The following is a 23,002-nucleotide window of genomic DNA, read 5'->3' as shown; positions in this document are numbered from 1 at the left end:
TCTCATTAAAGTTTTTAGGGATAAACACCTGTTTTACACATTTCTTCTGAACCATTATAAACATTTTCAACAAAATAGTAGTTCTATGATTTGTCCCAAATTATTACAGTGAATCACCTTTAATAAAGGGACCCTGCTAAAAGTTCTGCAACAAAATGAATTACCTGACAAACGCAGACAACTTCACTCTAAGTGAGCACAGGAGTGAACACTAGCACACAGCCAGCGCAGTGTCAGACACACCACAGTAACTCGCTCCTATAGGCTACAACACCGAAACCAAATTATTAGAAACATACACGGACACTCAAGAGAAGAAATCACAAAGCACTGACACTGCTGAGTGTCGGGGATTGAAGGACACACCCTGTATGCAAATAGATGATGCCAGGAGCCAATGGGAGAGATATACGTTTTACTCAGAAAGGCTGAATTGAACAAACTAACCCTACAGGTCAGTGTATATTATTACACTATTGTTACACTGAACCTGTTCAGAAATGATTCAATCCAACATCAGTGCAGTTTCTGTTTCTGAGCAAAACTCACAGCTTTCTAATTGGCTCCTGGCACCAACTATTTGGATACTGGGCGTGTCCTCCCCCTCACTCACTGTCAGAGTGTGTGATTGCACAGCTGTATTGGATAGCTGTATCTTGTATTCTGGGTTAGGTTTTCTGTAAAAGTAGTTTATTGATTTAATATGTCAAGTGTTAAATATTTTGTTAGTTGGAAAATGATCAGTGTTATTACATTATTAAAGGTGCATAAGCCTAAAAATGTTTTAACCATGGAATATTCTCTCTCATTAAAAATTCTTCTATCATTCTGCTGGAATTTAATGCAAAATGTGAGTATGTTTTGGCAACTGTTGCTTCCAGTCATTTGACTGTTTACTGTGTACACAATATAAAAAACTCCTAAAATTGCAAAGAAAAGACTGTAACTGTTAATATAAACATCAGCCACAATATTATCTGCACATTTGATTATAGGTAATCATTGTGATTTGGAAAAGCAGACAAATACTGAATCATTTTAGTTCATAAGTAAATGTAATTTGTCATTACTGGCATTAATACTTAAATAGGAATTGGGTTATTAATGCTGAAAAGAACACTGAAGCGTGGCGGTGGCTCTGTGATGCTTTAGGGCAGATTTGCTTCCTCTAACACTGGAAACCTGCAGTCAATCCTAAAAGAAAACATCAGGCAGTCTGTAAGGAAGCTGAAGCTTGGACATCATTGGATCTTCCAAAAGAGCACTAATCCCATGCACACCTTAAAACCCACCAAGGCTTCTTTTTAGAGGAAACTCTGGAAGATTGTAGCGTGGTCATCAAAATCAGACCCTACTTGAACTCCATGGAAAATCTGGTGGGAGCTGAAGAAGGCAGCTTTGGAAGCAAACCCATGAACATTAGTAAACTGGATGCTACTGCCAATGAGAAATGAGCTAAGAGTCGTCAGGGATGCTGCCAGAAGCTGGTGTCTAGCTATGCTTCACGATTGCAGCAGGTCATAACAGCAAAAGGGTCTCTACTAAGTACTAAAGATACCTGTCATGCTGAAGTTTTGAATGGCTTTGAATGGTTAAGGTGTCTGCTGCTATGCTAACTGAAAACTGAGCTCTTGTTAAAGCTTTTGATTAAACAGTAATCTTGCACTCGTATCTTTTTATTGCACTTATTAAATCTCAGCATTCTGTACTGACTCTCTAACGCCTGCCAGTATCTTACTATTTAACCTGTGTTTTCTGAATGAACTACAAAGCACATTTGTGATAGAGACTCTGTTAAATGCTGTAAGTGTAAAAATACATTTATGCTTATTTAAGCTCAGAGAACACCTGGATTTGGCTTATGTGTGCTCTAATACAACTACGTACACTTAAATGACTGGATTTTACTTATATTTCACCATATTTAGGCAATAAAGTGGACTGTCTTGTCATGTAATCTGTAGGTTATCTGTATTTTAGTATAATTCTGCATAAAAGTACACAAGCTTATCATGTTAACAAGAAAAAGCTCTACACTTACAGTGTAAAATAACTACACGTCTAAATGAAACAACGAACATAGTTTAAACGCTACAGAAATCTGGGAGTCATTTTGTGGCACATTTTGAAATTTCTTATGTTTGTCCCTTTCCCATTGGCTCCTGGCACCAACTGTTTGGATACTGGGCATGTCTTTCTCCCTCCCTCACCGTCCATGTGTAATCATTCCTCCCTGACTACATGGGGGTGGGGGCATTGCGGTGAAGCACTTACTTGTAGTCTTTGCGTATGTTTTCTTTTTGTGTGTGTGTATATATATATGTATGTATGTTTCAGCTATTTGCAATAAACCAACCAAACAAGAACATTAAGAATTTAAAAAGCTCAATACAATGAATATGACATTAAAGTGCATTATCCTAATTTAACACTAAATGCCACAATATTCTTCCGCTGACTTACCGCTGATCCAATCCTGGAGATTATCAAATGACTGGCAAACCAAGACAAAATTAAAGTAAAACATAATGTAATAATTGTAATATTTTATACATTTTTCATTAAAGTTTGTGCAGATAAACATAATTTATTATACAGATTATTGAAAGATTACAATCAAACACTTTCAGTGATGCATTTACACTAAAAGTAAAACAGTTCCTTTACGATTTCCCCTGTATTATTATTATTATTATTATTATACTAAATCTTCTTCATTAGAGCGGTTCCACAACAATGTTAACTATCTACCATCTAAAAAAAACTATCTAAAGTAGCCCGGAAGAAACATCAACACATTGACAGTGAGTATCAGTGACTGAAGGACACGCCCTGTATGCAAATAGATGTTTTACTCAGAGGTTGTATTGCACTGACTCAGTTACACTAAACTGTTTAGAAATGCTTCAATCCAACATCAGAGCAGTTTCTGTTTTTAAGTAAAACACACTGCTTTCCCATTGGCACCTGGAACCAAGTATTTGTGATATTGGGTGTGTCCTCTCAGCTGCCTCACCGTCAGTGTGTGTGATTGCCCCTCCAGGCTGCCTTCTCTTGGCTATGTGTTTGTGCTTTTAATTAATTGGTTGATTGCTTGTTTTTTGAGCAATTGACTGCTTGTGTGTGAATGTATGTTGTCCACAAACTACAACAGTCATTTTTCTATTGCCTGAGAACTGTGCTTTGCTTTGATGCATCAGCTGGCGGTCAATGTGGGGAAAGAGCAAGGCCTATTATGCTCTCTCTGATAGCTGCTGCTGATGGCAGACAGCATAACCCGGGATTTGAACCAGTGACTCCCCTGTTCATTCAAAATAACAGGGTTGTAAAGAGGCTTGTAAAAAGACCTCTGAGTATTTTAAGCCCCAACCAAAGTCCCACACTTACTATCCTACAAACAACCTGAAATACTCAATAAATGCATTCTTTGGCACTCATAGGAATGACAGGACCGGGCACATTTCAACACACTGGACAGTTTTGAAGGCGATTGCTTTTCATTTATTCTAAAAAGCAGCTTTAATAAATATTCATTCAACACTACTGTTTTAGATTTCATTTAATGTGTATTTTCCACAGTCGTATACTCTCTCTGAACCGCCTCTTTTTATCCACATGGAAGACGAGCAGCAAAAAAGGAAAACTGATTTGAATTTCATATTATGAAGCAGCACAAAGTGGAAGCTCTGAAAGGGGATGAATGCTTTCTGTAGATGCTCTAAATCTTGTGTGACCTTCGTATACAGTACAAAAGAAAAGACATATCCGGAATACTAAAGCCAGTACTGCTTCATTTATCCAGTGCCGTTCAGAGAGCCGCAAACTGTACATGTAGCCTGTCACAGTAGCAATGCACTTTGAGAAGTCTGCATATCCACTGGGTTTATTGGTTACTATGGTGAAATGTTCACCCTGCACTCTAACCTCTCTGTCTGTTCAATCACTGACGGTCTGAATTGTGTACGTGTGTGTGTGTGTGTGTGTGTGGATGTGTGTTCTAGCTTCCTAGGCCTCAGGGCAATAGCTCTGGTGTGACATTTCATTAGTTTGTGCTGTGCTAGATGCTTCTCCACTTTAATTTAATCACGCCATGTTCCAGACGCCCCAGAACGTATCTTTGTAATGCATGCTGCCCGTGGGACAGGACAGGCTGCTGCTGCCCATGCACTGTATTTGTCTGCGTTATCCAACTGGATGAAAGCTGATCTGTTGGATGAAATTATTGTACATATTCACACACTGACAGTGGGCAGAACTGGCAAAGGATATACATGTAGGAGTGCTGTCCCTGGCTTTGTGGGAAAGGGTCTGTAAAAGAAAAAGCCAGGGCCAGATACATTGGTTTATCAGTTCATTCGGTACATATACCTTGTACCTACACCTATTAGCCATTTATGATGCAGGTGGACTTCAATTTCTAACTGTAGCTTCCACCAGCTCCATTGGTGGAAAGCAACATTGGGCCACCAATGACCAGATATTCGACAGCAGTGAAATCTCCTGAAGCCCAGGAACATGGGCTCATGGCTGCAAGATTTGTTTACATTTGGACCAAAGGACTGCAACAACACAGGTTAACAGTAACAGTAAGCCAGCTGTAATCAAGGAAACTTGCGCTTAGCATTTAATTTCCCTCCAATTAAGGCAAGATTTAAATTTAGGCCGTAATATTAATGATATAGTACTAACGTACGGCCCTAAAGTAAACCAGAGAAACAAACACCAAAGAAGTAAACTAGAGTCTCATCATAACTACAGCATAGTACTAAAATACATTTTTTCAGGATATTTTAGTGGTGTGGGTGCCTGTTTTCTCACAAGGCTAATCCAAAACAATGCATGGATAGAAGGAAAGGGAAGTCGACTACAGAACAGCACCTCAGAACCTCAAAAATGGTGCTTTACCCAAAACGCACTTCAGTTTTTACATCCTCTGCCAATGACTGATTTGATCAGGAAGCCTGGGGCTAACATGTGACTAGAGCATTAGATCTGTACTCTTAGCACAGCTTTCAGTTAAAATATTGTACTGTTTAATTGTACTGTTGATCGCTCTAATATTTGAAAAAGGAAGTCTAATACACCAGCCTCATCTAGTCAACTGCACTGGATCGCTAGTTGCCGCCGCCCTCCACCGGCCGTCACATGACCATCCACAGTGTTATCAGCAGCGCAGAAGACATCCCTCATCCAGGGTTATCCATGCAGGCCCAGGCTGTTCAAAGTGTTCTTTGAGGACCAAAAAAACCCTCTAAAAAGGCAGTCATGAAAGAGGTAAATATCTCCACCTGAGGATGAAACACTCTCTCTCTCTTTTTCCCTCTCCCCCCTCCTCTGGTCCTCTGTAGCCCGGTCACGTCCGACTGAAAGCAATTTCAGGGAGCCAACCTGATGCTAATAGTATCCAGGCTGCCTTATGGCGGAAGACAAAGGCAGGGCACTTTTCAGCTGCTGATTCTGTCCACGTCAGGCCACAGAGACACACACTGGTGCTCTAACTGCTCATTACTGTGGGCTTCCTCCATCTATCTTTTAAGCTTCTTCTTTCTTTAAGAGGTCCATTAAGCGATGGAGGTTTAAAGTATCAATTGAGCTGCTTCATTCAAAAGGATGGATGATGGTGATGGTGATTCCCATTGACATTCCATCTGTAGATATTTTAGCTTCTAGTGTTGAACCTGTGGCTACATAGTGTTATCTATGTACAGTGCAGGTCAGAGGAGATCTGTTATATCTACAATGCCCTCTTTTTTTAATAAATGCTAAAGGGCAAATATGACCTAGGAACAGACCTAGCAAGCAGGGGTTATTGTAGTAGCTGTATAGGATACACTGTAAAAACCCAAAATTTGAAGCATTTGCTGAACTTACTTTTTAGCCTTAAATTGTTTACTCAACTAAAAACCTAAGAAATGTCAATAAGACGTTTCACATCAACCAAATGGTCTGACAGCATATTCTGTGTTGAGCTAGCTACACTGTAAACCCAAACCTAAAAACTAGGTTTGAGATTAAGTCTCAATCACAGCTTCAACACCAATTATTTCTAAACTAACATTAATAACCTGCAAAAACACCCCATCATATGACCAGGGTTTATCCAAGAGAGAACACTGCCATACTCTTATAACTACTAAAAATGATTTCTTACTCTTACAGCCTTTAACTTTGACCACTAAGAGCCACTAAAACATGCCTCCATACCTGAGAGAGGGTAGCTGGGGGAATGACTCCACATTGATGGTGAGTGAAGGGGTGTAAAGACACACCCAATATGCAAACAGATGATACCACAAGCCAACAGGGACGTTTCAAGAACTGCATATGGGAGCACTGTTCAAAGCCCCTGGTGTGCAAGACTGAGAAGCTCTGTAGTGTTTGTCCAAGGGCCTTAGTACACAATGTTTAGGTAACACAGAAACTCTTGTTGGGACGTTATGAGGGTGAACTCTGTTGGCTTTACATGTCTTTGCGTGATCATGTAAGGTAATTCAGATTTCCTCGTTATAGTGACTCAAATAGCTCCATGGATGGCTGTGGCATTACCATAGATCATACTTACAGTCTGTTGATCATAGGGGCAATGCTGAGATAGACAGTCATGCCTCTCTGGAGCCCCACAGTACACTTTCCTCCTGTATGTATCACCAATACAATCATTCTGATTAAGGCTGTAAAGCAGTGTAGGTTATTTTAACTGCTGGAACTGCACAGAAGCTGATTGGTTATCAGTGACTGATAGTCTTAGTCTTTTTCCTTAGTTTATAAGTTGTTTCATTTTCAGTTTCAGTTGTTTCAACAGAATAAAAAACAAATTAGGGATGCATGATGACATCATTGGTTGGCTCTCCATCCATCTTCCTACTTTGTCCGACTCAGGACTGCAGTAGGTCCAGAGTCCACTGGGAATCATTGGGCTAAATACCTGGCAATTTAGCATAGCCAATACATCTACCATGTGTTTTTGGGAGGTGGGAGGTGAACAGGAGCACCTGGAGGAAGGAGAAAGGGTCTAACCCACAACCCCAGGTCCCTGGAGCTGTGTAGGAACTGTTTCATACATGTTCATTTAATTCATTTAATTCTCTGTAATTGTAATGTACTTTTACAGTGGGGAAACAAAGTATTTAGTCAGTCACCAATTGTGCAAGTTCTCCCACTTAAAAAAATGAGAGAGGCCTGTAATTGACATAGGTAGGCCTCAACTATGAGAGACAAAATGAGAAAAAAAATTCTGAAAATCACATTGTCTGATTTTTTAAGAATTTATTTGCAAATAACGGTAGAAAATAAGTATTTGGTCAATAACAAAAGTTCACCTCAGTACTTTGTTATATATCCTTTGTTGGCAATGACAGAGGTCAAATGTTTTCTGTAAGTCTTCACAAGGTTGGCACACACCGTTGCTGGTATGTTGGCCCATTCCTCTATGCAGATCTCCTCTAGAGCAGTGATGTTTTGGGGCTGTCGGCGGGCAACACGGACTTTCTACTCCCTCCAAAGGTTTTCTATGGGGTTGAGATCTGGAGACTGGCTAGGCCACTCCAGGACTTTGAAATGCTTCTTATGAAGCCACTCCTTTGTTGCCCTGGCAGTGTGCTTGGGATCATTGTCATGCTGAAAGACCCAGCCACGTTTCATCTTCAATGCCCTTGCTGATGGAAGGAGGTTTGAACTCAAAATCTCATAATACATGGCCCCATTCATTCTTTCATGTACACGGACCAGTCTTCCTAGTCCCTTTGCAGAGAAACAGCCCCACAGCATGATGTTGCCACCCCCATGCTTCACAATTGGTATGGTGTTCTTTGGATGCAAAACAACATTCACTCTCCTCCAAACACAACGAGTTCTACTCATCTGACCATAAGACATTCTCCCAATACTCTTCCGGAACATCCAAATGCTCTCTAGCAAACTTCAGACGCGCCCGGATATGTACTGGCTTAAGCAGGGGAAAAACGTCTGGCACTGCAAGATCTGAGTCCCTGGCGGCATAGTGTGTTACTGACGGTAGCCTTTGTAACGTGGGTCCCAGCTTTCTGCAGGTCATTCACTAGGTCCCCCCGTGTGGTTCTGGGATTTTTGCTCACCGTTCTTGTGATCATTTTGACCCCACGGGCTGAGATCTTGCGTGGAGCCCCTGATCGAGGGAGGTTAGCAGTGGTCTTGTAAGTCTCCCATTTTCTGATTATTGCTCCCACAGTAGATTTCTTCACATCAAGCTGCTTGCCTATTGCAGATTCAGTCTTCCCATCCTGGTGCAGGTCTACAGTTTAGTTTCTGGTGTCCTTCGACAGCTCTTTGGTCTTCACCATAGTGGCGTTTGGAGTGTGATTGTTTGAGGTTGTGGGCAGGTGTCTTTTAAACTGTTAACGAGTTCAAAAAGGTGTCATTAATACAGGTAATGAATGGAGGACAGAGAAGCCTCTTAAAGAAGAAGTTACAGGTCTGTGACAGCCAGAAATCTTTTTTTCTCATTTTGTCTCTCATAGTTGAGGTCTACCTATGATGTCAATTACAGGCCTCTCTCATCTTTTTAAGTGGGAGAACTTCCACAATTGGTGACTGATTAAAAACTTTTTTCCCCCACTGTACATCATGTATGTAGACTATTATATTTCAAATCCCAGCTTTAAAAAGCTGTGGTCAGAGGGCAGGGTCAGTCACAGAGGATTAAGAACCTTGCTCATGAGCCCAACAGTGGCAGCTTAGTGGACCCAGAATTGAAACCCACAACCCTGTACTGAGCCACCACTGATGTAGTCCTAAGTAGCTGATATTGGCAGATATGTCAGTGGAAAATATTGGATTTCAGCATCACCCCAGAATTCCCATATCAGTGCATCCATAATAAACATCTTCAGGAATTGTGATGTCATGTTTTTGCTATGTTGCTCATTTCTAAATCTGCATGATTATTCATAGGACCAATCGATTATACTCCTGCGTTCTGACTGACCGTAGTTCACGACCGGCCGGCTGAATGAAGACCTTCAAAAATAAACAAGTGAGATACACACATCCCGCTGACACTTTTCATCCATCATCCTCTCAGCTCTCTTCCTTAGCAACACAAAGCAGCACAGGCAAAACGCTTGAGCCGTAGCGCCTTCATGGCCCTACGTGTCATCAGCAGACGAGAGGAGCAGCTTATCTTTTACCTGAAACGCAATGTGTCACATTATCCTGACTCGTCACATTATTCCACCCCCATCCTTCTTCACTGCTGACATACAGTCAGTCAGTGGGGTCGGCCTGGCACTCACTGTAGGGGGAAAATACACCCCTAATAGCAATACTATTATAAAACACTACTGTATCAATTATATTACACTGCTGTATCAATTCTCAAAAATACAGCGTCTGCTTTTAATGACTGGTTTACAGTTTATTTGTACTCTCTTTAGTCTTTAGTTCTCATTCTGTAAAAAATGGCATATATAGTTTATTCTCCTGATGTAGAATCTGGAGTCACTGAGATGAGGAAATCAGAATTACTTTTCATGCGCCAAAAAGATTCTCTGTTACCTGAACAAGAAATTGGCTTCTCCACTTTGCACATCAGAGGCTTTGAACAGTGGCCCCACATGCAGTTCCTGAAAGATTTTCCATTGGCTACTACCAGCATCTGTTTGCATATTGGGTGTGTCTCTGCACCTCTTCGCTCACCGTCAGCGTGTAGTCATTCCACCCAGACTACCTTCTTTTAGGTCCGCAGCTGTAGTTCATACAATGATTGGTTGTCTGGCTTCAGTGTCTGAAGGTTGTAAAAACATGTTGGTGTATTCTGACTTGCTTAGTGTAGTTATGTTGCTTGAGTACTGCAGCTTTAACATATATAAACAATCATTAGCTGAAAATGAATTTCATAATAGTTTTAGCAGTCTGCACAGAATAAGCAGTGTTTAAAAAGAAAAGCTTTGTTGTCTAAACAAATAAATCTCAGATTAAGCTAAACATATAGCCTTAAATGTTTTTCATTTTCACAGTCTATTAAAGCAAAACGTCAGATTTACGTTTACTCAGGATTTATATTTATGATGCATTTTAATACGATGACTATATAGCCTACAGGATTTTCCTAAAATTTGCTTTATAAATTGTAAATATACTTCCCCATTAGCGCATGTTTGTCCATCGTATCTTCCAAAATCAACTTGTACCAGCCTCTACACTTCTGGAAAGGATTTACACATAGATGTTGGAAGATTTCTTTGATTATCTGATTGTATTCAGCCAAACGATTATTCTCGTGGTCCGGTAATGATGGAGATTAGTTCTGGATCACAAATGTCAATCTAATTCTATCCCATTCCACAGGTATCAGATGGATATCCATCACCCGAGAGAAAGCCACACAGCTCAGTGCTGGAGGGCTTTATACGGCATGATTATACAAGCTAGGTTTATACTGCAAGCAGTTTAAGCCTAAAATGCCAAAAACTTAACTGTTTTACTGGTAAAAACTCAAATTCAAAATATCTGTAATGCAGACTTTTCTGAAATTCTCATTTCAGATATTGACCATGATTTTTATTCATTAGAAATAATATCAGATCTGCAGATGGGTAAAGTAAATTTAACTAGTCATATTACATGTATATTGTCTAGTCCCTCTAGAGAAATATTACCAATGGGATGAGATACTCTAGAGCAGTGGAACTGTGCTCCATCCAACACTTTTGGGATGAATTGGGAAGTTGAGAAGGAGGTGGGGTGATGCTCTCCCAACAACCTGACCTCACATTGCTATTGTGGATGCATGCAAACAGATCCTCGAAGCAGTGCATCGGAATCTAGTAGAAAGCCTTTCTTGGATAGTACAGAATAGAGCATGAATAGAGTTTGAAAATACATTAATGATATGTTATCCTGGAGATATGACTACTCAGAAAGGCTTTCTAGATCTCAGCAATAAAAATCTTACATCTTAATGAAAAATGCATTACCGAGATCTTGCTAAAACGGCTTGCCATACATTTGTGCACAATTGAGTCAGCATACATTCACTCAATAGAAAGGATGTCTGAAAACTTTTGGACATGTGTCTTACATGTGATGTTAACGTGCAGCGTAGAATACATATGTATTCCTAACAAACAGTAGTAACATGCAGTATCACGCATTTGTACTGTAGCAAGAAAAAAAAAACTAAAAATCTGCTGCTGCTCATGTAATTGCACAGGAAAAACCTCAGTTAACAACTGTGCCAAACAATTAATCTGATTGAACTCTGCCCTGCTGGCCTCTTGATGCCTCAGGTAATTTGGCTCGATTGTGGTGGGTGCCAGACAGGCCACTGTAAACTCCCCAGGAGGCAGTGCTACTGGAGACAGGAAATTGCTTGCAGGTGTGTGAACGTGAAGGCAGCTGTGTTTGGATACTCTGCTGTTGGAAAAGAAGTGGGTATCTGATTGAGCGCGCTCATTTACCAACAACCCTATAAAAGCCTGAGTGGGGCAATTAGAGAGCTCTAAGAGGACAACAGGACGAATAGGATATATCTCCTTCTGCCGCCTGCTGTAACAAAATCAAAGAGGCAAAACAGGCATCAAATAAGCCCTTAATTGCTTGTTGTAAAAAGGAACGCAGGATAATTGACTAATAGAAACAGAGCCGTTTTAAAAGGTAATTACGGCACGGTCACCTTTGAGGTGCTGCGTTGAAATGCAGCTGCGCAGCTGGGCATGAGAATAAACTGTACATCCGGGACATACGGATATATTAGGATATGGAAGGGACATTGTGCATCTCAAATAATTCAGTTTTACTGTAGCAATTAGAATTCAGCAGACACACCAAAGTATGACTATGAGACAGAGTCAATGTGATTCCTACAACTTATCATATACCGCTCTCTAGTGGTGATGTTTGGGAATTACTGTTAGAAGTGTTTTTACATGCAGCCAAGCAAGCAGCTCTTTAGACCTGAGTCCATACTTATGAACATTTCATTGTTTATTCATTTAAAAAAGACAAAAAAAGAAAAGCAGAGTTCTCAAATTCAGATCTTTTTAAAGGCCTCAAAGTCCTCCTCCTCCTCCAGCGAAGATCAGCTCCAGAGCGGCCTGCAGGTCTCCGTCTGTGGCCTGGAGGGCACGTAGCGCCAGATCTTCATCCCTGATGCCCATATCTCTCAGCTGCTGCATCTGCGTCTGCCACCGCCCCTACAGGACAGGAGGAGAGGCTGCTTTATAATTAGGCTTAAAGCAGACAGACAGGCCTGAACACAGGTTAGGTGAGTGTTATCACGGTTACACAATTTAAATGCATAGTTAAATTACATTTACATGTATACCAATTTAAATTAAATCCGCTTCAAATCATAAAACACCTTTACATAAGAGTTTCTCTTCCACAACCAACAATCACAACATTTCTATGGATTATTCAATATTAATACATAAACATTTATAAACAATAATGTTTGTGGACAGTCCCTCTAATGAATGCATTCAGTTGCTTAAATACACACACATTGCTGACACAGATGCATGCAAATGCACACACAAAGCTTGTCTAGTCCCTGTAGCGAAATATAGCCAACAGAATAGGACTCTCTGGAGCAGATAAACATGAACCTACTGGCACCCTGTCTTATGCCAGGTGTGGGCTAGAGGGGTATAAACCCACCAGCACTGAGCTGCGGAGCAGTGGAAACAATAAATGAGCAGCTGTCCCAAAATGTTTTTCCATTTAGAGTACACTCAATCTTAAACAAATCTGGGAAAAGCAGAAGAAAAGAAATCAAGGGAATAAAATCTCTGGTGGTGTGCTTACTATGTTCAGGCTTAAGATGTACCATGACCTCTCTGACCCAGTTTTTGTGAGATGGTGGCTCAGCCCTTTTACACCTACAGAGAATTATAGCTAATCACCTAGCTAATAACGTGGCTACAACTTTTTTTCTGAAGTTACACATATATCTTCTGGGACTACTCAAATAGATCTGTTAGACCCTCAGATGTAAGCAGAATCCAGACACACTTTGCCATATGCTGAAACATATTTTGAACCCAAGACTGAGCTATATTGGGATATATTCTTCCCATTTTCTTTCTGAATATATGTAAACTATGGATCATGTTAACGAATGTAATAATCCATGTCTTATACATACTGATGATGAATGCACCAACCTCACAGCCTACTGCCAGGCTTCCTCTGAAATTTCCCCTCCTAAATTCTTCTTCCCACTGGGCCTTTATATAGGTCAAGGTAAGGGAAGTGACTATTTCAATAGTTCCATATTGAGTAGAAACTACTCCTTTGCCTGAAAGATTACTATTTAAACTCAATAATCAAACTTAAGGGTTAAGGGTAAAACTCTGTTCTCCTCTTATTCCAAATAAATTCAGTTCAGTAAACAACTGGGTGCATTTTCCTCTGCCCAGCTTGCATTCCATGAATTGAGAACAACAGAACTAAGGGTACAGATCTAAGCGTGCCTTCATACCCACCTCGTTTGGTCCGGACCTTCTGACTTTTTAGTTTTATCCGAATCAAAATAGCAGGTGTGAAAGCTGCAGCAAACCATGGCCCGGACTACAAGACCAAAATTTTGTCCGCCCAAAACAGGTTGGTCTGGATTAACATGGTTTGGTTCGGTTGCACTGTAATGCTTTTTTGTTGGTGGGCTTTCGGACCAGTTACAGGACGTTGAGGCATGCCAATGTCACCAATTGTCACCAATTAAACAATAGAACATTAAAAAGAACCAGTGTTGTGCCGAAATCCGACTCTTCTTCATGTGCATGCATGTCATTATAGGCACAACATATTCGCTCATGATTCCTGTATGTACTGTAATTGTAGACCCTTATTTATAAACAGAAACAGAAGGAATCAGAGTAATAGGTCAAGTACATTCTGCTGCATGACATCACTTGAAGGAAGAAGGATTCTGGCAGGGGGGCAGAATTTGGCACAACACCTGGAAAGGCAACTTGCTAAATTGACACACTGACAATAACTCTTCAACAAACCAATCAATGCAAAGTATAGAGAGACGCAGCCTACATAAGTTTGACCACAGGATGTTAAACTGCAGTGTGACTGCAGCCAAAACTTACCTAACCCAACGCTTTCAATGTAACAAAACCTACGTTCGGACTTCAGGCTGGGCTTTCAGGTGTGAAAATGCCCCAGGTTAAAAAGTAATCTAGCTATTTAATTTATATTAATGCTTGTCTCTTTTGTTGTGTCTGTGAAACTTATTATTATAGGCTAAAACCGTTTCTGTTTTTTACTATTAAGCAGTTCTTCTATATTTAGGTGTACAAAAAAAAAGTTTAACCCGGACTGACCCAAATTGGGTTCTTTTCAACCTAAAATTTTTTTGAATATAAATACTCAAAAGGGTACACAATAGGACGTTATGCAGTGTGTCTCACCTGGAGAGAGGACACCCCGGAGGCTTGCAGAGCCTGCTGCAGTGCCTGACTGAACAGACTGGTAGTGACTGGAGTCCCTGCTGCCACTGATGAGCCACTAGATGACATGTCCTGCAGAGAGGCAGAGAGATGATGTTTGGAGTGTTTGCCATATTATTGCATGCATATAGTAGCTGTGGATCCAGTGATTATGTTGACAGAAACCTTGAAACTTAATTTTCTGGGTTTTTTTTTTTTTTTTTTTTTAATTTTCCAAATTTCAGCTGCTGTGTGTGTGTGTGTGAGTGTGAGAGAGAGAGAGAGAGAGAGAAAACTTACTTGGCTACCCAGATTTGATGTGGCTGTGCTGTTCTCTGGAGTGCCAGCCAGTGCTAACGCTGTAGCTAGCTCACTCTGTGTAATAGGCCGAGGCCCTGCGGCCCCACTGTTGCCCAGGCTCATAGGCCTGGAGCCAGCAGGAGCTCTCTGACGTCTGGATGACCCTGCACGATTTCCCTAGGGCAAGACAAAGAATTTTAGGTAGTTCTGATTGAATTAAAATAATGTACAGAACTCTTAGGTTCTTCAGTCTTTTTGGGGTATGGGATAGGTATACGGTCAGTGACTCAACACATTTTGATTTAAAATGAAACTACAAAGTTCATACAGTCAGACTGGTCTGCTAAGGCTCACAGAAGATATGATCAGAATTTTGCACCAACAACATGAAACTATGGACCCAACATGCCTTGTGTCAACAGTCCAGGCTGGTGTAGGTGGTGTATGTATAGAAATATGTATTAGCATTAGTATAGCATTCCCAATCACTACAGAGGTCTTCAAATCTGGACCTTGAATCCTGTTTCCAGTCCTGGATTTTGTAATTCTTGCTAGGTGTGACACTATGGTGGCAAAACAATTACATTAACTGTTCCAACTAACTCCCAACAAAAAGAAAAATATATATATCTCAGCATAATACCCCTCAAGATGCAAACAACTGGTGGACATACACTTGAAACCAGAGGTTTACATACACTATATAAAACGTTCTATTTACAATTTCTATATAAAAAGTTCTACTTGCTAAATGCCAGAAGAATGAGAAAGTGAAAAAGATTACTATGCCTTAAAAAAAATTTGGACATCTCATATGATGATGTCATGTCTTTGGAAGCTTCCGATTTATTGGCAACATCTGAGTTATTTAGAGACACACCTGTGGATGTATTTTAAGGCACGCCTGTAACACTGCTTCTCTGTGTAATGTCATGGGAAAGTTGAAAGAAATCTGCCAAGATATCAGGAAGAGAATTGTGGACTTGCACAAGTCTGGCCCATCCTTGGGTGCAATTTCCAGATGCCTTAAGGTGCCTCATTCATCTGTACAAACAATTATATGCAAGTACAAACAAAATGGTAATGTCCAGCTATCATACCGCTCAGAAAGGAGACAGGTTGTGTGTCCTAGAGATGAACGTGCTTTGGTCCAAAATGTGCCCAAATCAACCCAAGAACAAAGACCTTGTGAAGATGCTGGCTGAAGCTGGTAAGAGTGTGTCATTATCCACAGTGAAACGAGTACTGTATTGACATGGGCTGAACGGCCACTCTGCCAGGAAGAAGCCATTTCTCCAAAAGAAACATAAAAAAGCCAGATTAATGTTTGTAAATGCACACAGGGACAAAAACCTTAATTTTGGAGACATGTCCATGTCCTAAAGTTGAACTGTTTGGCCATGATGACCATTGTTATGTTTGGAGGAAAAAGGGGGAAGCTTGCAAGCCTGAGAACACCATCCCAACTGTAAAACATGGGGGATGGGGGGGTGACAGCATCAAGTTGTGGGGTTGTTTTGCTGCTGGAGGGACTGGTGCACTTCACAAAATAGATGGCTTCATGAAAGAACATTATATGTAAGTACTGAAGCAACACCTGAAGACATCAGCCAGGAAGTTAAAGCCTGGGCACAAATGGGTCTTCCAAATGGACAATGACCCGAAGCACACTGCCAAACTGGTTAAAGTGGCTTAAGGAGAACAAAGTCAGTGATTTGGAGTGGCCATTACAAAGCCCTGACCTCAATCCTATTGAAAATGTATGGGCACATGCGAGCAAGTCAGTCTACAAACATGGCTCAGTTAGACCAGTTCGGTCAGGGGGAATGGGCCAAAATTCCTGCCAACTATTGTGAGAAGCTTGTGGAAGGACATCCAAAACGTTTGACCCAAGACATACAGTTTAAGGACAATAGTACCAAATACTAATGAAACATATTTTAACTTTTTACTTAGAAGAAAGTAATAAACATTGCCTTACAAAATTCCCTCTCTCATTATTCTGGCATTTAGCAAATAGAAAAAATGTTGGTAATGCTAACTGACCTACAACGAGAAAGATTTATTCTAATTTCATGTCAGACAGTGAGAAAAAATGCATAGGTCTAAACTGCTTAAAAAAAATCTAAAAAAGTTTTTAAAAGTTCTGTGACTTTGATTAATCTGCACCAGGGTGATGGAATGAGGAAGGCGTAAAGGAAGAGAAGCTATTCAAGATCAACCACCTTATCTGTGAAATGTGTGGGCATATACAGACGTCAGTGGAGTTCGCTTTGTCTTTATTAACTTTGTGACTGCCGCTGGCAACAGTAGGATAGATGGAGGATGGATGTCCAGAATGTCTCGAAACTTTATAATGCTTCACCTTGCAGTACAATAAATCAAAATATACTACTAGGGGCCAAAAAAAATTATGAGTTTGACTGGTCAAGTGAGTCACCTGACCCAAATTTCAGTGAACAGCATTGGACTTAAAACAAGCCAGAACTGAAAACGGCAGCACACACACTAGGGAGGTTTATGGATCACTTTGGACTTTAGGCACTTACGTAAGCGCCCAATTTTTCCTCATATGCTTTTGTGTATAAAACCATATCTGGCACAAGGAGTATGCATAGAAATGCCTGTAATTTTTAGATGGTTTAAACACTAACCTTTTCATCTAATCCTTCTAATGAGTGATATATGAGTGGTCTTATAGTTATTGTTTAATTTAGTACAGAAGTACAACAAAACACCATCACTGCCCAATTACTCAGGTAATAGGTGTGCAGTCATACACAATGTCACTACGTCACCTTACTTATGAACTTATTAACCTTGCTCACAAACAAGACAATACAATCAGGTTGTGAGAAAAAGACATACAAACACATACACACATACATAAACAAAAAAAAGGACTTACAGACTGGAAGTCTTCATCATCGTCAGACATGCCATCAAACAGAAATCCTCCTGTTTTAAACAAGAAAACGCAATCCTTTAAAGCTACAAATATTGGGCATTGACCTCAGAACTTATCATGAGTAATAACCTCCCTAATAACTTCACTGACTAGCCTATCACACCATTGCTGCTCTTCCCAGTCGAATTAAATTGGAAGTGGAAGGTTTGGTGCCACTTCTGACAGCCAATAACAGAAAGCTGAGGCTGCAGCAGGCACTGGCTCACCAAAGCTGGACTGCTGAAGACTGGAAAAATGTAGCCTAGTCTGATGGAACTGGATTTCTCTAATGCAGACAGATGGTAGGGTCACATTTGGCACAAACAGTGTGAATCTGTAGACTCAATTTGCCTTGTCAACTGTCCCGGCTGGTGGAGGTTATGTAAGGGTGTAGGGAATGGTGTCTTGGCACACTTCCTATTACAATCCTAATAAAGTGCTCAGTATAACAAAAGCTGATAACTGGAGAACAACAACTTATCACACCTCAGCTGTTCTTACCACATGAATGTAACTATAATCCAAAGCCTTAACAAACCCAGATAAATAGACAGATGTCCTTTAACTCAAGTGTATTTCATAAAGTATGTACCCATAGGTTCAAACCAGGCATTTCACACTATGCCTATACCCACCTGGCATTTCACTATAAGAACTTGCAGTGACATTACGGGAAGAGCTTGCACTCGATTGGCTGGGCATGCTGCTCGTCACAGAGTGCAGGATCAGAATAATAGCATTGACCAGCGCCGGATGAGAAGGGATTAAACTGTAAGGCATAATGGGAGACATCAATGGTTAAAGCTGTTTGTGTTTGTATCATTCAATTCTGGATTCATTTTATATATTTTTGCCTAAATCAGTGAGAGGATTGTATTTCAGCTATAGACTCACACATCCAGCAGTGCAGGGTCTGTAAACTGTATAAATAGATCCTTATCTTGAAGTACACCTGCAAAAAAACATAAAAATAAGAGAAACGTTTGCTAATTTGCATTTCCAAAAAATCAATTCATAAAGGAGCAAGTGTATGATTTTTGACTTACCTAATGCAACTGGGTCGGAATTCAGCCCGGGTGAGGCCACTATAATCTGGTCTAGAGACTCCTTATTGCTCAGCATCTTAAAAACCTGATTGAAAGATTGTTTAATTAAATAATAGCAACGGCTTTGTTGATTTATGAAATGTAGCGTACTATACATAGCTATGTGAATATAACACTATCAGAAGTATTATTGGTAGCCTACGTATTCAATTCAATTAAATTTTATTTATATGGCCTTTTACAACAAATGTCACAAAGCAGCTTTACAAAGATCCGGGTGCAAGCCTCTTTTGAGCAAGCTAGTGGCAACAGTGGCAAGAAAAACTCCCTCGGGTCGAGAGGAAGAAACATTAGAGGAATCAAGACTCAAAAGGGGAACCCATCCTCCTAAGACACCAGATCATAATAAAAATCTAAACCTTAGAATTCTTCAGATTAGAGTAGACTGCCTCCTTTATACCATTCACTCCATCCAGCCCCAGAACATAATACTACCACAACCAGGCTTAACAGCTGGTACAGTGTTTATGGGGTAGAAAGCTCACCTTCACTCCTTTAAACACACACACTGGCCTAACAATGTATCTTTTTCTCATCTAAACATAAACTTTCCTGTTGTACTGGTCAAGCCGTTGAGTGCTGTCAATGGGCCATTTGTATAGAAACAGATGGGCTACCAGCTGCAGTCCATCATACAGTGGTGTATGTATTTTGTGACCCTTTGCTGGTTTCAGAAAACCCCTACAAAAGTCAAAAGTCTTTTTCTATTAAAAATGGATGTTGTAACTAATTTTGCCCCAGATGATTACAGCTCAAAGAAATGACTGAACGCCCAATGTTGCCACAACATCCATATCAATTACAATATTGTGAGGCTGCAATGAAACAAAGCTACCACAAAGTTTCTCCAACCCCCTACAGTACTTACAGCATCTCTGTACGAAGCATTGGAGTGCATGGCGGCCTGAAGCAGACGGAACTCTCTAGCAGCAGCAGTTTTGTTTACTGGTTCTGAGTGAAAAAACACAGCACTTGCAATGACCTGTTTAGACCTGGTCACTTCATGTGACTAGGATCAGCATTGTATCCTGGTAAGATGTTATTATTGCATTTACACTCTGTGTCATAGTCAGACTGAATCCAAACGCTGCCTGGGACGGAATATGCAAATTTGCTCATTACTGGTGTTGGTTGTACTGGTTTGGCTGTTAATGTTTTCAACAAAAATCATTGAACCAAAGTAGCTTTATGCAAATAGGGGTAAAGATCTCTGATGAGCATCACCAATAAAGATGCAGAACTTGGCAAAAATGCCCCAAGAACATAAGCAAGACACACTGAAAGGGACAAAGCACCATGCAAATGTTTGGGCTAATATATATATATGCTCTCATAGCAGCTTGTTAAGGTTATAATTTGTTCACAGTTATCTTTAAGAAAGGCCAGGCAATTCCCAAAGCCAGGCCAATTTCAAAGCTTTATAAATTGTATGACTTCTCAAACCTTTTCCAAACATTCAGCAGTCAGCCAAATGAAAGATTCTTAGCAGCTACAAAAGTGTACAAGCTGTGATATTTGCCATGGGGATGTTACTATGCCCAAACTTTTGCTTCAGGCTCTTTTCCTTTTTGTTATGCAAAAACAGTAATAGATGGGAATAAAAAAGAATAATATTGCTTTGAAATGTTTGTTGAAAGAAATCATGGTGATCTTATTATATGAAATTATAATTCAAATAATTATTATTAAAATAATTATATTGGCTTAGCTATTCACAGTAACAGAAATGAAGGGTGCCCCCCCAAAAAAGGTCTTCCAAGTAAACCAATGATTATCATATAAACAATCTCTAATCAACAGTAATACAGTAACTTACCTGGCTTGACATCAGGTTCTGGCCATGCTTTCTTCAAGATGTGCAACGTGGATCCAGACTTGATCTCATAGGAATCTAAAGTCAAGTCATCTTTTAGCTTACACCCACAGTGCACCAGTTCTGGAAAGCAGAGGAGCTTGTTTCAGTGAGACATTTCCACGACAATGAATCTTTATTTACATGCACAACACATCACTGCTCTACACATTAATTCCAGTTTACTATTAGTGTATTTGCATATTTACTGTATTTGTTGTTTATACCTATTGTCTATGTACCCTGTCTCGTGTCTTGTCCATAGACCTTAAACAATTGTAACATGTCATACCTATTCTGCAGCAGAGATTTAGCCTAACAGTGTTTTACTATACAACCTTGTATGAGTACAATGACAAAGTTGAACTGAATTGAAAGAATTCTTTGCAAGTCCAGAGAATAGAGACTGACCCATGAGCTCCGGATGTGGCACTGAATCTGTTAGGTGTGTCGAGAGCAGTTGTTTGAGGGTGGACACTCGGCAGCCTCCAGGCTCCATGTCTCCCATACTGATGTCTGAGAAGCGGAAAACTGCCTTTGGTCTGTCATGCAGCTTTAGGGAGAGATGCCAAACCGAATCACCCATGGTCCTTTATAAAAAGATGAGAAAGTAGCATGTTAGATAGAAAAGATCCCGAATAATATTTCCAGTTAGTTACTCTAGCCATTTATGAAACCACTTAAGAGCACCACTGTTTCATGTTATATTTTCCCCCAAAATATTCAGATATTACAACATTTAGCCACCCATTATCCTATCTACGAAGTATGTGTTGATTCTGGTACTGAACAACAAATATAAAAACCTATGTTCATAAAAAGTATCGAGTCTGTAGCATTTTCTATCATAAATAACATTCCTTTTCCAAAACAGATACGGCTCCTTAGCCATGGTCCGGCAGAAATAGCAGCGTGGATGCATTCAACTACAGGACCAAGCTTCAGGGCAGGGTTTGCCTGAAGCATCATAGAACAAAGATGATTATTAAATGGTTGAAGGTTGTTAAGATGATCTTAACACTTAAAACTAGATGGTTTTGAGAAACTGGGCCCAGTTTGTGTTCATTTGACTGGTATCAGTATATGATCAATTATATTATCCCTGCCAAAAATTCTTTGGCAGATTCTTGATGGTCAAGATGGTTGAAAAGCTGGTCCAGGTGAAGATACACCCTACACTGATATGATAGCTGGTCACCCAGCTTTTCTCTTGAACAGTAGTGCTGCAGCGTGTGTTACCATCTGAGTTTGGTGGAGTAGCTGGTTCATCAGCATGACCACCTTCACCAAGCTGGTCATACTGGTTGACCAGTTTGGTCAGCCTGGTTATACTAGCTAGTGGACCAACGTGGACAGGCTGGTCATACTGGTTGACCAGTTTGGTCAGCCTGGTTATACTAGCTAGTGGACCAACGTGGACAGGCTGGTCATACTGGTTGACCAGTTTGGTCAGCCTGGTTATACTAGCTAGTGGACCAACGTGGACAGGCTGGTCATACTGGTTGACCAGTTTGGTCAGCCTGGTTATACTAGCTAGTGGACCAACGTGGACAGGCTGGTCATGCTGGTAGACCTGTTAGACATACCCAAACATACTCTATACTGGTCAACAGCTAGCTAATTAGACCAGATAAACCATTAAACAGGAGCACACCCAATAACTAGCTAACGTTACTGGTTTGAGCTGACCAGGCTGCAGAGACAAATTAGCTAGCTAGATAGCTAGCTACCGCTAGCCAGCACAATATTCAGCTATATAGCTAGCTAGCTCTTTACAGCAAAGTATTTACAATATTCCCATAGACATGTCTGAAAGCCAACTACACAACAATATCTCATACTTGTGCGTTTCACTGACCAAAACTCTGAAAAGGGGGATTGGTGTTAGCTAGAGAAGGTGGCTAGCTAGCTAGCTTAGCTATAGATAGCTAGCTTGCCGTATTAGCTGACCTGGCTATGGTGATCGTAAAGCAGCATTCTGCTGATTGTCGTGTCGTTTAAATTAATAATCCATAAACTGCAGGAATACGGATAAACGGTACATAAAGAAATCATAGTTACTTACCTAGAACACATTAGATTAACCAAACGAACTGGAAACCTAGCTAAGCTAACTGTTAGCTATAGCTACATTAGCATAGCTCTCAGCTGATACAGCACTCTTGTCAACAAAGCCTTGTCTGCTCGGTTTGTGCATTACCCCACCTACTGTACTGGAGTGGCAATATGAGAGTGTGTAAAAACAAGGCATTAAGAAATAGCACACATAAATATGACAATATCAGTAGCTAGCTTTATTACAGTGCCAAACATAGTCTACCATAACAGAGTCACCAGGAGAGCCCCTAACATAATCAGGGACAGTACACACCCCCAGCACACA

General features: G+C 40.4%; 1 protein-coding gene across 1 annotated transcript; it reads right to left on the bottom strand.

The window, feature by feature from the left end:
* Window positions 1–11,783: 11,783 nt before the first annotated feature.
* Window positions 11,784–22,788, bottom strand: ubl7b (ubiquitin-like 7b (bone marrow stromal cell-derived)). The gene is made up of 11 exons (XM_072694968.1): window positions 22,685–22,788; window positions 21,031–21,209; window positions 20,584–20,703; window positions 19,636–19,718; window positions 18,708–18,792; window positions 18,556–18,613; window positions 18,297–18,430; window positions 17,623–17,672; window positions 14,715–14,891; window positions 14,397–14,507; window positions 11,784–12,170 (listed from the first exon to the last, which is right to left on the bottom strand). Exons 1-11 carry the CDS (start codon window positions 22,693–22,695, stop codon window positions 12,027–12,029), a joined length of 1,152 nt encoding a protein of 383 aa, XP_072551069.1. The 5' UTR covers window positions 22,696–22,788; the 3' UTR covers window positions 11,784–12,026.
* Between the last annotated feature and the right edge of the window lie 214 nt (window positions 22,789–23,002).

This window comes from Salminus brasiliensis, chromosome 13, assembly GCF_030463535.1.
Source record: "Salminus brasiliensis chromosome 13, fSalBra1.hap2, whole genome shotgun sequence".
In the NCBI taxonomy this organism is placed as follows: domain Eukaryota; kingdom Metazoa; phylum Chordata; class Actinopteri; order Characiformes; family Bryconidae; genus Salminus; species Salminus brasiliensis.
The sequence above is the reverse complement of the archived record's forward strand: the minus strand, read 5'-3'. Positions and strand labels throughout refer to the sequence as shown.